Source organism: Mastomys coucha, unplaced genomic scaffold (assembly GCF_008632895.1).
Source record: "Mastomys coucha isolate ucsf_1 unplaced genomic scaffold, UCSF_Mcou_1 pScaffold11, whole genome shotgun sequence".
Lineage (NCBI taxonomy): Eukaryota > Metazoa > Chordata > Mammalia > Rodentia > Muridae > Mastomys > Mastomys coucha.
Genome location: NW_022196893.1, coordinates 15191246 through 15209130, shown reverse-complemented (window position 1 = coordinate 15209130; position 17885 = coordinate 15191246). Strand labels below are relative to the sequence as shown.

The 17885-nt window shown below is 50.3% G+C and overlaps 1 protein-coding gene across 5 annotated transcripts in view; it reads left to right on the top strand.

Moving 5' to 3' along the window:
* Shisal1 (shisa like 1) overlaps positions 1-15088 on the top strand; it is a 68286-nt gene extending 53198 nt beyond the window's left edge. For 4 of the 5 annotated variants that reach the window (XM_031351442.1, XM_031351418.1, XM_031351426.1 and 1 more), the window contains one exon: positions 9855-15088. In XM_031351442.1, the coding sequence (XP_031207302.1) occupies position 9855 (1 nt within the window). In that variant the 3' untranslated portion in view covers positions 9856-15088. Of the gene's footprint in view, positions 1-896; positions 1707-9854 lie in introns of those variants that run through there. The other variant, XM_031351434.1, reaches the window with a different exon arrangement.
* Positions 15089-17885: the final 2797 nt, after the last annotated feature.

The window sequence follows — 17885 nt, the reverse complement described above, 5'->3', positions numbered from 1 at the left end:
AATGGTTTGTTCTGGGGGCTAGCCAGGACCTGGTCCACACTGCTAGTGGCCAGTCCAGTCCTCGCTGACCACCCAAGACTCACTCAAAACAAAGGGACACAAAACTGAGAAGCAGAGGGCTGGGTGCAGAAGCAAACTGAAAAGTCCTACAGTATGGGGCAAAGCTGAGGGACACCAAACCCAAGGGACTCTGGAGCCCAGAGAACCCAGAGTCATGGGACCCTAGGACCCAGGGACTTCTGAACTGAGAGATCCCAGAGCCATGGCATGTCTGACTCTAATATCAAGCTGGCATTTCTACTCCTTCAGGAGGCTGTGAGGAGATGTCTTGAGGCATCCCTCCTCACTGGCCCACAGTCCTACCCCACAGCAGCTGCTGTCTGATCTCTGTTTCTGTTCTTTAAAAAAAAAAAATTTTTTTTTTAAATTTTATGTGTATGGGTGCTTAGCCTAAGTCTGTGTACCACTTGTGTGACTGTTTCTGGCCTGTTTAGGCCAGAAGTGGGAGTTGGATGCCCTGGAGTTGGAGCTGTAGGCAATGGTACTGGGAATCAAATCTGGGTCCTCTGCAAGAGCAGCTAGTGCCCTTAACTGCTTCTGAGAACTTTCCTCCCTAACTCGGTCCTGGTTGTGCTCAACCGACCACACCTCTTGTTAGGATCCTGAACAGAATCCCAGCAGCAAGCTTCCTGACTTGCAAGGTGGAACCACAGTTCCCAGGGGTGGGAACAGGGGACCTGCTTAGAGGCCTCATCCGCATCAGGGTGTGGCAGTCAGGGCAGGTGTGTGCTCAGCTCTCCTGCTGCTTAAGGGTGGGTGTTGACTGGTCTGCTCACATCTTCATCCAGCCCCAGTGCGAGCCTGGGGCACCTGAATGCGTTTTTGTATCATTGCAGGAATAGCGCCTCCTACTGGAAACCTGCCACTTGGTGGGGATCACATCTACCACCCAGGCTGCCACTATGCCCTGGGACTGCATCTGCCACCACCCCCAACCCATGGTTCTCCCAGTATCCCTGCCTTCTGCTCCCTTGTAAAATGTGCTTAACGCTGTCCCAACCGTAGGGTTGCTGGGAGAACACCCCAGAAATGTGTCACGGTCCTGGCCCGGGCGTGCATCCAGCCGGTGCTAAGTGGCTCTGAGCTATTGTCATCCCAGGAGCCATGTCCACACTTCACCTGCACTTAGTCAGAAGGCTTTCATCTCTCCTTTGCTGTTATTGTTCCAGACTCGCTTGGCATTCTGGAAGCGTTCATTACTATTCAAATTGCCAGGTGCTCTATCTCATTTCAATCAGGATGCAGATGCTGGCCTAGCCTGCCTGCCAGCTGCACAGCTTCTCCTCTCGTGCCCCCCCCCCCCACCTTGCCTGGCTCAGGTGCAGGTTGGAGGCAGTATTGCTCAGTGGTTAGTGGCACAGGCCAACCTCCAGCTGGCTGGACATTGACCCTGGACAAGTCAACGGTCCCCTCCTTTCCCAAGTCCTGTTGTAGTAAAATTTGAAAGTGGGCTATTGAGGATGGGGAGCACAGAGGAGAGCACTCTGAGAAGGCCTAGCCCAGTAGCGCCAACACTTCCCTGCCCTAACTTGCCTTTCTTAGAATTTTCTAGAATCCCAAGCGCCCTGGGATGGAGTCTAAGGACCTTCATCTAGAGTCGAGGTCTGCTATGGTTTTCTGGATGTCTTCAACCAGGCTGTTCCCAATACCAACCAACTTCCTGTTTAGGCCTCACTAAACTGAGGTCCTCACTCACTGAGGACTGAGGACCAGGCCAGGTCTCCCGGGACGCTTTTTTTTTTTTTTTTGGTTTTGAGACAGGGTTTCTCTGTGTAGCCCTGGCTGTCCTGGAACTCACTCTGTAGACCAGGCTGGCCTTGAACTCAGAAATCTGCCTGCCTCTGCCTCCCAAGTGCTGGGATTAAAGGAGTACACCACCACTGCCTGGCCCCATGACCCAATTTTTAATGTGACCACACATTGCAGGGAATCTCCTGATCCTGCATCGGCCCTGAGTGAAGGAGTGAAGCTGCCACTGGCCCTAGTTCCTCTGGGGCTGGAGCCAGTGAGGGTTTGGGGGACAGCAAGACGTGTAGTGACCAGGCACTCCTGTGGGACAGGAGCCAGTAACTAGTCAGGAACAGTTTCTTCAACCCGGGCTCCGTGTGACCAGCTGTGATCACTATGAAGGTTCCTTCCAGAAAGTTAGGGCAAGGCCAGGCATACTAACATGCATGGTGGTCTCTGCTGTGGCTAATGCCAGCCTAGGCATGTCACTGTGGTCAACAGCCTGCTGTAAAAAAGTCCTGCAGGCCTGGAGTGGCAACTGGTGGGCCTGAGACCCTAAGACATTAAGTAACGTACTTGCCCAGAGTCACACAGCATTTCTGAACCCAGGACCACTTGATAGTCAGTGAAGCCCAGGCCCCTTTACCATGATGTGGGATATGGGGTGACATGTTACTGAGGCCCGTGGGAGGCAGGGAAGCTTGGGTAAGGGACACCCAGTGAGGGTTCTTGAGGGATGTGTAGGAGTTTTCCCAGGTGAAAGCAGGGAGGACCTGTCTAGTGTGTGGGACATATCCTGAAATTACTGGAGGGACTTTCATACTGGAGGCTACAAACCTGGAAGAGGAATAGAATCCAGCAATGAGAGGCCCCTAAGGTCACAGCCCAGGCATCAGGACTGAACCCACCAAGGAAGCCAATATAGAATGGGTTCTTCCAAAATTTATTGATTTACACCGTGTACAAGATATTATTGAAAATGCAGTTGGGCAGTGGGGAATGGGGTTATCTGACCTCAGTCAATAAAGCACTTGCCACTCAAACCTGAGGGCCCGAGTTCTGTCCTCAGCACCCATGTTAGAAAGCCAGGAGTGCAATGATACTCTGCTATACCTGTAGACCAGAGCCTAGCAGGATCGTCACCAGAGCGGCTTCATCCAGAAACTGAGGGGGGCAGATACAAAGACCCACAGCTAAACCCTAGGCGAGCTTGGGGAATCCTGCAGAAGAGGGGGAGGAAGGATTGTAGGAGCCAGAGGGGTCAAGGACACCAGGAGAACGAGGCCCACAGAATCAACTCAGCAGGGCTCATAGGGGCTCACAGAGACTGAATCGACAATCGGGGCTGGTTTGGGTCTGACCTCTGTCCTCTGCATATGTACTATGGTTGCGTTGCTTGGTGTTCTTGTGAAACTCCTAAGAGTGGGAACAGAGGGCTGTCTCTGACTCTAGTGCCTGTTCTCGGGACCCCTTCCTCCTATTGGATTGCCTCATCTAGCCTTACTGTGAGGGGTTGTGCCTAGTCTTAATGTAACTTGGCATGCTGTGTTCAGTTGATATCCCTGAAAAGTCTGTCTTTTTCTGAAAGGAAACAGAGGAGGGGGAGGTTTGGGGGAGAGGGGAAGTAGGGGCAGGGAGGGGCTGGGAGGAGAAGCAGGAGGGGACACTGAGGTTGGGATGTGATATATGAGAGAAGAATGGATTAGAGAGAGAGAGAGAGAGAGAGCGAGAGCTGTATATACTGGGGCAGGAGGTCATTGAAAATTGAGTCCTGTATCAATGGCTAGACCAGCAGTCCAAGTACAGCAGAGGCCCTGAGGCAGAGGTACCCAGATGCTGAAGAAGTAAGATGGCCCCGTGTGTTGAACTGTTTTGAAGGTGAGCTCGGAGAGCCTGGTAGGACTGTACCTGGGGGTGAACCACAGAAAGGGGGCAAGGGAGGAGCTGCAGGGATTAGAGAGGCCAGAATGGAGGGGGGAAGCCCTGTTGGTTGCTTGGTTGCTTGGTTGCTTGGTTGCTTGGTTCACTGTGTTCACTTGGTTAATCTGTGGTCTATGTGTGCTGGGCAACATCATGGCCCCGGGGGTTTCAGTGTGGCCAAACCAACACCAAGCCTGGCTTAAGGAGAGACACAGAGTAAATGACCTGAGCTGTCAGCAGGGCAGCGTCTGCGACAAAGAGAGCAGCCTGAGTTGAGCAACGGAAGGAGGAGTTATGATTTAACCATGGCAGCCAAAGGTACCATTGTGGGAGAATGGGCAGAGCATGCTGGGAAATGGCATGCGTATCCCGTGTCGATTGTGACTGATAATGACAGATCCACATGACATGGAGACCCTGAGACAGGCCTCGGCAAGCCAGGGACCTCTACAAGGGCAGTTAGGGTTCCAGATGAGGGCGTGGCAATCAGGGGCACCGTGTGTCAGTTGGCTCAATGCTGTGACAAGACAGCTGAAGAGCAGAAGGGCTTATTCCATCATACGAGAAAGGAATGGCGATGGGCGTGTAAGGTGGCTGGTTAGGCCACATCTCGTAAGGAAAAAGAGAGGGCAGCTCAGTGGAGGAAGTGGGTAGCTGGTTGGCCTCTGCTTCCTGTCTGCTGTCTGCCTCTGGATCCTCCCAGATCTGAGCCAGAGCGCCAGAGTTCCTGCTTCTGAGGGCTGCAGCGCAGAGCTGTTCCGTCTGCTCTGCCCTTCTCTGCTATGATGGAAGGTACCCTCAAACCATGAGCCCAGATATATCTGCCATGACCTAAGTTGCTTCTTTGGAGGAATGCGGTCACTGTGGGGAACCAGGAACCCCACTCATAATCAGCACTACTCATAGTAGCGAGGAGGGTTAGTTTATTTTGACTTCATAAATTCGCGCAGCAAAGGACTATTTCTCTAGCCCCGCACCCATGCCCTCTCCCCTTTTCCTCACTGGCTGAGTAATCAGGGTACGCTGGCACATGTCACCATCAGTCACCCACAAGGCTGGCGCATGGCTTTATCTGTACATCCTACATCCTGGTTATTTCAAAGCCCATGGGGTACATGGCTTAGTGGCATCTTTGAGTGGTTAGGCAAGCTTGGCAGCTAGCAATTTTCTTACTCTAAACTTTTACCCTGGTTGGGGAAGGTAGATGAGCAAGTGTTAGCAGGCCCAGTATTTCTTGATCATGCGTAGCTGATGTCATGATTAAGATGGTCCAATGTCATGGTTTACTTCTTATAGTCACTGGAACAAGAAAAAGTAACATTAGCCTGTGGTGGTTGATTTGTTGACTTGACACACCCAGGAAGAGGGAAGGTGGGCTGAAGAATCGCCTCCATCGGATTGGCTTGTGGGCATGTCTGTGAAGCATTTTCTTGATTGTCTGTTGGTGTAGGGGGGCCCAGTCCACTGTAGGGGATAACTTTCCTAGGCAAGGGGCCATGGGCTGAGGAAGGAAGGTAGCTGGGGGTGAGCCTGGAGCAACCATTAAGAGCGTTGTTTCTGCCTCAGGCTCCTGCCTTGAGTTCCTGCCTTGGCTTCACTCCATAAGGAACTGTAACCTGTAAGCTAGGGTAAACTCTTTCCTCTCCAAGTCGGTCTTGGTCGTGGTGTTTACTACAGCATCAGAAAACACTAGAACAGTACTGTGTGGGTAGTGTTTGAAGTCCTTGGAAAACACTGAGGCTGGAAATACAGTCTGTCTTAGTTAGGGTTTTACTACTGTGAACAGACACCATGACCAAGGCAAGTCTTATAAAGGACAACATTTAATTGGGGCTGGCTCACAGGTTCAGAGATTCAGTCCATTATCATCAAGTGGGGAGGAGGGCAGCATCCAGGCAGGCATGGTGCAGGAGGAGCTGAGAGTTCTACATCTTCATCTGAAGATGGCTAATGGAAGACTGACTTCCAGGCAGCTAGGGTGAGGGTCTTAAGCCCATGCCCACAGTGACACACCCACTCCAACAAGGCCACACCTCCAAATAGTGCCACTCCCTGGGCCAAGCATATTCAAAACATGTCACAGTCTGAGATGAAGATGTCTGGGAGGGTTGGCCATCAGGGACCTGGGCAGCAGCAGCCTCAGAAATCAGGAAGAAGCGGGAGAAAGCTCAGGAGCAGCAGCCATCACTGAGGTAGCACCACTAGGCCAGTGCCGGGGTTGGTAATTGATGAGCACAGATTTGGCAGCGTGGGGATCTTGGGAGAGCCAGTCTAGTTGTAGACTGGGGTTGGACAGAAAGCACACGGTCCTCCTTTGCCAGCTACCATCTTGCCTTTTGTCTCTCCCCACTTCTGCTGTGTTGGAATCCCCAGCTGTTCACGCAGCCCACTGTTCTCCAGAGAACCAACAGCTCTGTTTGCTTATGAGCTTCATCCTTGGGCTGATGTTTTTAAATTTCTTTCTTGCTTCCTGTGACTTCCTAGGTCTTGTTTGTTTGGTTTGGTTTTTGTCCTGTCCATTCGAGTCTGGTGATCCACTTGTATTTTTGTGTTTCTGAGGGCAGGGCAGGGTGGGGGGAGTGGCGTAGCTAAGACTAAGCTTTGACTGCACCACTCAGATTTGGAGATGCTATTTTCACTTTTGACCCCTTTTGAAACTCCTGCTTTTCTTGCCCGGTGTTTTGCAATTTTTATTCTTCATTCTCTCGCTCATTTTTAAAAAAGATTTATTTGTTTTTTGTACATGTGAGTACACTCTTCAGACACAGCAGAAAAGAGTATTGAATCCCATTACAGATGGTTGCGAGCCACAATGTGGGTGCTGGGAATTGAACTCAGGACCTCTAGAAGAGCAGCCAGTGCTCTTAACCGCTGAGCCCCCTTACACTTTTTGACTCAGGAATTTTTTTAAAGAGTTCATAAGGTTTTGGGTAGTAGATTTTATTTTGTTCTGCAGTTTTTCTCTGGTGTGTGTGTTCACGTGTATATATGTACATTTGTGTGCACATGCATGTGGAGGCTATGGGATAACACCATGTGTCTTCCCTAATCACTTTCCACTTTACAGTTTGAGTCAAGGTCTCTCACTGAGCCTGGAGCTCATCCATTTGGCTAGACTGGATGGCCAGCAAGCCGAGGGATCCTCCCGTCTGTCTCCTGAGTTCTGGGATTACAAGAGCGTGCCATGGCACTTAGTTTTTTATGTGGGTGCTGGGGCTCTGAACTCAGGTTCTTATGCTTGTATGGCAAGTACTGCACCAGCTAAGCCCCAGCTGTTTGTTTGTTTGTGTGTTTGTGTGTTTGTGTGTTTGTGTTTGTTTGAGTCTTGCTATGTAGCCCAGGCTGGCCTCAAACTGTGTTTTGAAAGCTGAGATTGTAAGTATGTGTTGCTCGCACCTCTTACACCTGACTCGTGTTGTTTATTCAAATTCTGTTCTATTATAACGAGATAATGTTTTAATTCTGCTTTCTGAAATTTAGACCTGATTGTGTGCACTTTTTCAATAACATTTAAATAAAGGGTAGACTCCATTTAATATACACTTATGTGAGGATTTAGAGTGTGTGTGTGTAAGGGGCGGGGGGATTTCTCTTATGTACATTTTGGCCACTCCATGTATCATGGAGAGAGGAGAGATGGGGTGCCAATGATAGTCCATCTGCCTCTCTTTCCCAGATGTCCATGTGGAGCAAATACCAAGGCTGTGTTGTGTTGTGTTGTGTTGTGGTGTGCACAGGGAACTACTAGTGTTAGACTTTGATTGTAACTGGCCCTCCATCCTCACAATTGCCCTTGCTTCTCTTGTTCTTTCTGCCTCTTCCCCCAACACACCCCCAATTTTATTTTAAGTAGCCTAGAATTCCCACCGCACCTGGTTCATTCAGTGTTGAGGATGGACCCCAGGACTACTTGCATCAGGAAAGCATTCAACAGGGCTCTGCCCAGTTAGACCCAACTTCACCTTTGTCTGCCGTTCCCACCATGACCCTCGGTTCCTCCTGGTTTGCAAATGTGTATCAGCATGCATGCTTTCTTCTGAAATGGGGTAGAGTACACAGAACAGAATTTACCATCTGACCATTCTGAAGCGTGGGTTCCTGCGGCTTGAAGTGTGGGCCTTTCTGAGTCACTTGGCCTGAAGTGAAATGTCTCTGCAATCCCCACTAAGCGTCCTTTTCTTTTTTAGCTAGCTCGTACGGCTCATTAATGTCTACTGCTGCAGCAAACACACTCAGTCCCATTTCTGTCGTCCTGGTTTATGACACATTTTTGCGTTTTAGAGCTTTGGTGGGGGCTGTCAATTTCCCCCATATGGCCTGGGTTTTCTTTGTTTTATTTTCCGTGTAAATGTCTTCTGATCATTCGGAAAACTGTGTTTGGATGCCATGGTTACCTCCATAATTATTATGGGATGTGATGGGCTTAATCATTTATTTCTTGATACAGTGTTTTCTTTTCTCCCCACAATGAACAATGTCATTGCTGACTGACTTAGCCTTCCTCTCCTGTCGTCTCCCAATCACCGTTTTCCTTTGTCCTCAGCATCTTCATACTTCTGATTTGACTTATACTTCTGAAGAATCCTTCAGACCCCCAACTCTAAATGAGTCAGACCTGGTTTATCTAAACCACCTCCTCCTCACCTCGTCCCTCCTACGATCTGTTATTTATACCACTTCCCTGTTTTCATTCCCATTCTCTTGTGTTCTTGTCAGAACTCTTGGGCTTTTTCAAACATACTTCTAGAGCAAGAGCCTCCACTGTACCCCCTCACGTGCCCAAGCCTGTCTGCTGGTGATTTATTTAAGAAGGGTTCGTGGGGACAGTAATTCAAAAACATATCAAGCAAATCTGTCTGCTGACCTCATGCTTGAAAGGTAATTCTTTTGCCCAGCCTCTAAATTGCTCGGTTCATTCATGTATTTAACAACTATTTATTGGGTCCTACTGTATGCTGGCTGCCATTCTAGGCCCTGGAAGTACAGGATAAGGAAAGAGCCAATCCCCTCGGCCCTCTTGTAACTGGGTAGACTTTGACTTGCCTGTGCCAGTCACGCCATCATGTGGTTACCCTCATCTGCAAAGGTCTCTGGGAAGACAGGGATCTGCAGTTGGGTAGCTCTTTTTTCATTATTGTTTGGTTTTTTTTTTTTAAATTACATTCACTTCATTATTTCATGGGTGTCTGTGTCTGTGTGTCTGTGTGTCTGTGTGTGTGTGTGTGTGTGTGTGTGTGTGTGTGTATACACTGCAGTCATGTGTGAGGGTCAGAGAATAACTTTTGAGAGTCGATTCTCCCTCTCACCGTGTGGGTTACTGGGCTTGGGAGCAAGCACCTTTGGGGTTGAGCCAGCTCGCTGGCCGTGGGTAGTTGTCCTTAGTATGGTGATCTGTGGCGCAGGTGTAGATTGACTTTGTCTGTGTTCCCTGTTGTCCCGCCTGCAGCCTTGCTCAGCCAGTCACAGCCCTCAGTCTTTTGTCTTCAGGCCTCTCTTACATCCTCACTCTTACACACTGGCCTTCTGGCTCATCCCCTGTCCAAGAAAACCTTGGGTTCCTTTCCATGACTTTATCTGGCCCAAAGCCGTGGAGACCTGTCTAAAAGAGTGAATCCAAGAGGCATAAGTCCATATGAATGGCATCTGTATTTGGTTTGAACAATTGTTAGCTCTTTACACAAGGATATATTTTCACCCAAATCAGAGTACTTTGGAAGGCTAAAGAGTATTTAAAAAAAAAAAACCTCATGTTCAGTGACAGGTATTCACTGGAACTATTTCAAACCAAGATATATAAGATGTATAGTCAAGCTGTGGGAGATGAATGTCATTGGCCTTCTAAGTTGATCTGATGGCTTAAAGAGTGAGAAATGTATTTACTTTGCGATCTCTGCTTTAATAAGAAGCCTTCTGACTCTGTTGGATTTTCCAGGTAGAGTGTATACAGTTAATTGGGATTTGGATTTTTGTATACAAGTCCTGGCACTCCATATGTTTTTCTTGTCTTACTGCATGGGCCAGGATCTCTAGTATCCCACAAAACTGCGGCGTCACAGACTTTCTTGTGTCTAAAGTCCAAATGCCGTATGTTCTTGGCTTTTTTTCTCATATTGACACTTGGTACTTCTTTCTTCCGTTCTCTCCAGAAAACCCTTTTGCTGTGCCTCAGGATGGAAGAGGCTAGACCCGGAGCACCTGGTGCAGCCTCCAGGAGCAGCTTCAACCAAGACACCAGGGAGAGCTGGGGCAGTGATGTGGTAACAAAAGAGGAAATACCACCTGTGCCCAGAACCCCCTTCTGTGAACTTCTGAGATTAGGAGCAAACTCAGGGTCCGGGGACAGGGTGCAGGAAAGGGGCTCTGAGCCACCTGACTGCAAGCAATAGTTCTCTCTGGGGCTGGTGGCTTCTGAGAAGAGACTCGGTGTGGACTGAGGTGACCAACACTAAGCTATCCTGGCTGACCCCAGCCAGAGGGATTTGAGGCCATGAGTTGTACCATGGTCCAAACACTGACGTTTCCCCTGCCTCCGCCCCCTCCAATAGCGGCCCCCTTAGGCCTATCTGTGTCGGAATATTGAATGTGAGTGAGTGCGCGCACGTGTGTGATCAGGGTGTTTCTATATGTTCAGTCAGTTAGCTTTTCATTGAGCCCCATTGCCACTGGCTGCAGGTTCTCCGATGAGCACAAGTTGCCGTGTGGCTGAGGAGTCTTGCCCATGTCCTTGTCTGAGGCTCAGGCCTCTTGCTGTGGCCAGCAACTGTGAGCCGGTAGAGTCGGTAGGCACAGGGCCCAGCCTTCCTGCGCCACAAGCAGTGGGGACTGGAGCATACCAGTGACGGTTGGTTCTGGTGGAATCTGTTCCCATAGTAGCAGTAATGAGGAAGCATCTTAACTGGCTGGGGGCAGCCTAGGTTGGATGTGTTGTGTGTACCGTCACAGCCCCTGGGAGGTGGGGGTGCTAATGTCATTGGAAATGGTGCAGCTCGGGGAAGGGTGCCACATTTATGTGGCAGGAAGAGATCAGCTCCATAGTTTGGCCCCAGGGTGATGAGAACCTGAGTTCAGATTTTGTTCCCAGGGTATAACAGGCTCCACAACCAGGTCCCCCAGTGTGGTCATTGAAGCACATACCTGACATTTTCCCAGTGAGTGCAGCACCTCTCCAGCCCAGGTCCCCCACTGTCATTGCCTGAGCCTCACACTAGCCACATGTCTGCTGTGCACCAGGGTTGGCATCGATAAGGTCCAGAGATGAGAGGGGATGGGAGTAGGGGGTGGGGGTGCAGTGAGGGGGTCGTGCTTTGCCGTGGGGTGCCACACCTTGAAGGGAGGAAACCACACAGCCACAATGATGGGTCCTATGGAAACCCAGAGCACAGTGTTCTATGAATCTGTCCACTTAAAATGGGGGTTTCCAAGAAAGCCTGGGTGCCTGTAACATCTGCCCAAAGAGTTCATCGTCTCAGTCCCAAACCCAGTGGCCTGGGGCACACCAAAGGAAGGGCATCCCCCAGAAGTGACCCTGTCAATCTCCAGAGGCCGCATTGCCAATATAAACATGGCCATCTCACCCGTATGAAGGAAGCCAAAGTGTCCCTTGCCCTCCTGTAGCCCTGTGGCCCATTCTTCCTCAAGCTGCATCCTCGCTTGATCAGTGCTGTCCCCATATGGGTTAGTGACCTTCCCTCCCCCACGCTGTGGGCAGCAAGGAAGGAAGAGCCACATGGAGGTGCCCATGAAGGCCACAAAGGTTTATCATGGAGGCTGAGCGGGGGCTGGGTGGTCAGAGAGGTTTAAGCCAGGGCCTAAATGAGATCTAGATAAGAGGAATGTGCCCAGGAAAAGTGGCAGCCAATCCAAAGGCCACAAGACTCTCGTGCCTGTCAGCTTTCTAGAAGCAATCCAGGATGGCCAGGAGCGGGAGCGGCAGAGGTGAAGGGATGGATCCACATTTGGGTCTCTGTGCGCACCTTAGTGGATCTCTGTGGTCACCGTAATGGCGTACACACAAGGCTTCGCCACTGATAGTACTGTGTTCTAGGACATAAAGCTCTTTCCACTCTGGCAGGCTCCTCATTCTTCAACCCACACGAGGGAGGGATAACCCCCATTGTAGGCATGGATGCTGTCACCCTGATGGCCCTAGAGGCCTATAGGGCCAGCTGGCCTCTGCCTCTGCAGCCAGCCTGCTGTGCTCTGCACACACCCTGGAGAGCCTATGCTCAGATCTTGATTAAAGGTAGACATGGATCTTCGCCCACACACTGAAACATCCTAGGGTGTGGGCCAGCCATCAACCTGGAGGGTTCTTAGTAGTGGACTGGCTGGATCAGGCTGCACTTAACCTGCCCCTAGGCAGAGCCTCTGCAGGGAAAAGGATCCTGCGGCTATTAAGATAGAGATTCTGATAGCACAGGAGCAAAGTGATCCCAGGCCCTCCTGCCTCAGTTTCCCCAGTACTGAGAGGAAGGAGTCATACCAGATATTGAGGCAACTTCTGGATTGTGGTGGCTCTGGGTGATACTCTCGAAGCTGCTTGCACAGGGCTCGGAGCTACTTCCTCTGTGAAGCCTCTTTCCTCAGGCTCAGGAAGGGTCAAGGCCATGCAGACAGCAGGGTACTGGGTGGGGGTGGAGGTCCCCGTCTGAGGCCTCCTAGGGAATAGCTGAAGGTTCCCAGGAAGCTTCTGATTAGCATCTGCTGGGATGCATCTCTCATGTGTGTCTGAGGCTAAGAATCTAGACACTGTCCAGGACACAGGAGCACCCCCCATCCCCAGAGGACAATATAGCCTTTGACTTAGCAGGTCCTGGGCCCTCTGCTCCCTCCCAGATGACTGACCCTGGCTCACCCACCACCCACCTCTCTGAGCCTCCTTTCTTCAGTTGGCAAACAGGGGTTAGAGGTCAGGGTCTTACGCAGTGCCGCCTCCAGAGCTACTGGAGGCAAGTGCTGTGTCCATGTGTGTGTGTGAGTGCCCTGGGTGGGCTGCGGGACCCCAGGTGACCATGATGAGAGTCTGTCCCCTGCCCGTGGTGTCTGTGGGTGACAGATGTGCCAATGAGTAGCATGTCCTGAAAGGACCCCGAGTAGAGACAAGGTCCCGGAGAGTGGTTGAGCTGTGTCTCTGCCGAGCTTCCTACCGCTGTCTCCTCCAGCTGCATCTGGCCTCTTCCTTCCCATGAGCCTCCAGCTACAACACATGCCAGCAGCAACAAGTAGCCACAGGAAACAGAGAAGCTGCAGACACTGTGTGCCCACGGAGGGGCATGGAATGTCCTCGTGTCTGTCTGGCTTTTTCCCAGTGGGAACTCTGTGTCCCTAGTGATCAGTGTTATGCCCTGTCATCTGTGTGTGCTCTGGAGCCTTCTTTCAGAACTCCTCGCTGGTTGGCTGTACTCACCAAGGAAATGGCTTGCTCATCCCATGTGGGAGTGGCCAAGCGTCTGATGGTCACTGTAACCAGTGTGCAACAGGCCTTAATCCAAACAGGAGCACTCTCGTGCACATGTGTGCACACATACACACACACACACATGCATACCCAGGAAACACATACATGTATACACGCATATACACGCACCCACACATGTGAACATAACTTATACTTGTTCATGTGTCCATACATGCAGATGTACACACACAATGTATACACATATGCACATGTACATGTGTGCAGATATATACACACACCTGTGAGTGTAATTTGCACATGTTCAGTAATGAACACCTATGAACATACATACGTATACTGAGAACAGATATAAGTACTCATGTATACATGCACACCCTCAAATACCACATGCATATGTTCACACATGTCCAAAAATACATTCACACACATATACACACATAGATATGCTCTGCAAGAGGCTGTGAGAAGATCCTTGGGCTTCCAGACATTTCTTAGCGGCTTGTTTTAATTTGTCAATCTAGCTGCTTGATTCCCACTAACAGGAATTGCTTGGGAGTCCCCCTGGCATTTGGGCACAGGTGACAACCTGAGCAGGCATTTCCTGTGTGTGTGAAGAGCATGGAGCCCGTGTACCGTCTGCCTGGGAGCTCTGCTGGGGCAACGGCAGCCGCGGGCTGAGTCACACAGCTTACCGTGTGTGTCCCAGTGTCTGCCTGGTCAGAGGATTGTGAGGGGATGATGTCCTGGGGCAAAGGTGGTGTTCTGTGCCCTCTAGAAAACGAGGCTGTGTGCCTACCATGTGTCAGGTACCACCATGGTTTCCTGCCCCTTCTGCAGCCTCAACAATGTGTCTGCGCTTCTTGGCTGTGGTTGGAATGATTGACAGCTGAGGCCATCAGTGCAGGACATGTACCACCCCTATGCTGCTCAAATCCTCATCTGCTCAGGAGACACTCGCTGAGCAGCTTCAGCGTCCCTGCTGTGTCGTTGGCGCTCACCTGAAACCTCTCCTGTGCAGAGCCTGGTGTTGCATTAGAAAACAGGCAGTGGTCCCCTGACAGGCTGGCGGTCCCCTGACAGGCTAGCAGTCTACCACTGCTGACCCGACTCTGTGCCTAACAGAAACACTCCCACTCAATAAATAAATAAATGAATAAATACAGAACATTTCTCTGTCCTTCCCACAAAAGTGACCTTGGAGGTGGCGTTACCTGTCCCACTCCACTGTTTCCAGTCCAGACTCCTGCCAGGTAGTCGGTGCTAGAAATGCTTGATTTAAACTGTGAGTCAGTCACTCGGGTGGTTAACACTCCTATCTTTACGTCAAAGCCCTAACCCGTTTACCCTTGACAAACTAGAACCTCCCTCTAAAATATTGCAGTTAGTGTCAACTGTAAATTAAGTGTGGGGCCAGCAGCTAGAGTCACGGGGCCACCATGGCCTCCCAATCGGTTACAGCTAGTACCTGACTTGTGTGAGCTTTTTAGGCGTGTGTCTCAGTTTCTCACATCTGGTCTCTTTCCCCCCACCGTCTGTGTTCAAGCTAGGGGGAAATGTCCCCTTCAAATGTCCACAGGTGAGCATATGGGCAACGTGCAATAACCAACAAAGCCACAGGACCAGAGCCCGGCTGCCCTAGAGAGGCAGGAGCCCTTCCTGCAAAGGCCTTGTTCCTCCCTGGGTCCATGGGACAAAGCAGGTAGACAGGATGGAGCAGGAAGGTTCTCTAGGCTAGAAATGCCAGGCTCATGTTGAGCAGGCACAGGGTCTCTCTCGGAGCCCACGACCAGGAAAAACAAACAAACAAAAAAGAACAAAAAAAAACTAGTATCAATATTCTCCCCCTACCTAATCCGATGTAATAACGGTGTGTGTTACACTGGCGCTGTCTCGCTGTGTTTGTCTTTCTATATAGTGGTTTTTATAATGACGTCCTTAGTTTTAATAAAGGAGAAATCAAGTCAACTGTTTTCCCCGGTTGAAGCTGGTTGTGATGTTTTAAAACGTCGTATGCCGGGGAAACTGGGCAATGTAACTTGTTGCAGTGGGCCGAAGAGGGAGAGGCTGGGGGCTCAGCTGAGGGGTGTCGGGGGTCACTAGGTCCATCGTAAAGAACTCAAGGTTTGTTCAAGGTCAAGGGCAGAAAACAAGGTCAGGTAGACCTTGTCCTGAGTGGGTGAAGCCAGAGTTGCATGAGGAGAGGAAGGTGACAGCCAGATAAGGCTTGGGAGCCTAGGTGTGGCTGTGCTGATGCCCTGGGTGTGGGGTGTGGCTTTGCTGACACCCTGGGTGTGGCTGTGCTGATGCCCTGGGTGTGGCTGTGCTGATGCCCTGGGTGTGGTTGTGCTGATGTCCTGGGTGTGGCTGTCCTGATGCCCTGGGTACCCTGCTGGGGGAGCCTGGGTGTGGCTGTCCTCCTGGTCTGGGTCCTTTCTTGGGAACAGCTGAGCTTCTTAGGAGAAGACAATGAGTCTCTCTGCTGCAGTCCACAGGCCAGGGTACGGGCCTCACACAGGAACACATCCTTATCCACCTACATCAGTTCTCCCCCAGGTAAACACATTATGTTCCCTGTGCATCTGGTGAGGGGACAGAGTAGCCTTCATTAGTGGACATCGGTATCCTGTAGAACCACTGTCTTTTCCTTTGGTCCCTCACACGGAGGACACTGGAACACTCTTGGCCTCAGAAGCCTCAGGCTCTGGGAATGCAGCTGAGTGACATGGGGCATGGGCAGTAGGCTGGGTACAATCTTGGGGTAGAAGAGACTTCTAGGTCTATCCCCTGGGGCATCTAGCAGGTCTTGAACTTGGAAAGACAGCCAGGTGTGTCTCCTGGTAGCCAAATGGCAACCATGGACACTAGAGACACACTGGCTTCCCTCGTGGTCCTCGAGTCCTGGAACAGGCTGGGTGCTTCCCTGAGGAGGAGAGTGACAGCCCAGGTCCCCAAGGGAGGTACCCACATATATCAACCAGACTGAGACTGTTGGGACCGTCCTTCCTCATCCACACCAGGTATCAACCACCTGGATCCCAGCATGCAGGTCCTGACTATGGGGGTACTCTGCCCCTCCATTTCCTCTCCTCCCTCTATTGGAAGATTTTCTTCATCTTCTCTATTGGACCATGATTATTAGTGCTCATCAAAGGGACAGGAACTTGCCAGCTAGCATTGCCCGGGTCCCTCAGACACACTGTCTATCCCAGAGAACATTTGGTCCTCAGTGGTTCCAAGTATGGGAAATGATGGTGGAAAACTGAGGAGACACCACAGATGAGCCTAGGCTGCCAGCCATTGAACTAGGGATAGTTATGGACCCCAAAGGCTATTCCCCAGGAATCAGCGTGCATGAGTTCATCCCCCAGTTCTCAAACCTCAGTCAATTGCTTCTGGCCCCCGGGTGACAGCTTTCAATAAATGGGATTAAACAATTATGTGTTTTCACCACAGTCTTGCTTCTCACTCTTTACTCAAAGACACTGACAGCCTGTCCACACACAGCCCTGGGGGGTGTTACAACAACTTTGTCCCTGTCTTAGGGTTTTACTGCTGTGGACAGACACCATGACCAAGGCATCTCTTATAAAGACAACATGTAAGTGGGGCTGGCTTACAGGTTCAGAGGTTCGGTGCATTATCATCAAGGCAGGAGCATTGCAGAGTCCAGGCAGGTATGGTGTGGGAGGAACTGAGAGTTCTACCACTTCATCTGAAGGCTGCTAAGAGAAGACTGGCTCTCACATTGCTCACTCCCACAGTGACACACTTCCTCCAACAAGGCCACATCTCCTAATAGTGCTACTCCCTGGGCCAAGCATAGACCACCACAGTCCTGAACTGCCAGAATTTGGAGGCAGCCAAGCTTACCTCAGCAGAAGAATGAGTCAATAGACAATGGGATATCATACAGGACTAAAAAGGAATTTTCTATTATACTAAGAAAGGCGGGGGGCGGGGGGACTTGAAGTGCATATGGCTGAGTGCAGGAGGCTCATCTGAAGATGATGCCAGTTCATGATTCCCAATTCTGTGACATTCTGGAAAGGTCAAAAGGGAGGAGCACAGGGATTCCCAGAGCAATAAAGCTGCCCTGCATGGTGCTATAAGGTTGGGTCCCAAGCTCTACACCAGCTCTTGGTGTCAAAACCAACAAGATACACGGCCAGGAATGCACGGACCTTCAGGAAAATCCAGAAGCCTGGTGGTGGTGGTTTATCAGCATGAATCACTGACTGCACTGTGGGCATGACTCCAGCGGAATGTTGGATTTGGAGACACTACACATGTGGGGGCTAGAGGTGTCATGAACTTGAAACTACGCTTAAAAGTGTTTGCTCAAAAAATAAAAACTAAATGAGTCCAGAAGTAAGGCCAGAGGTCTGCATCCATCCGTGTTGCTCAGGGTGGTGCTGGGTGCTGGAGCCAGGTGGATATACCAACTCACCTGCTTGCCTATGACAGAAAACTTCAAGGGATTTATTGATTTCTACATACTAATATCAGATATAAGAACAGGAAAGTTTAAAATGCTGTAACAGCCACAGGTCCTCCCAAAATTAGATACTTAGATGCAGACATAAAAATAATGTGCAGGACCTAAACACCAAAAACCAAACATACAAAACAAAATAAAAACATTGAAAGAAATCAAAGACAATCTAAACCAAAGAGAGACATACCTTGATCATACATCGAAAGACCCAACATGATAAAAATGTCAGTTCTGCCAAAAGCTCTGCTCTGTGAAATTTTCTGT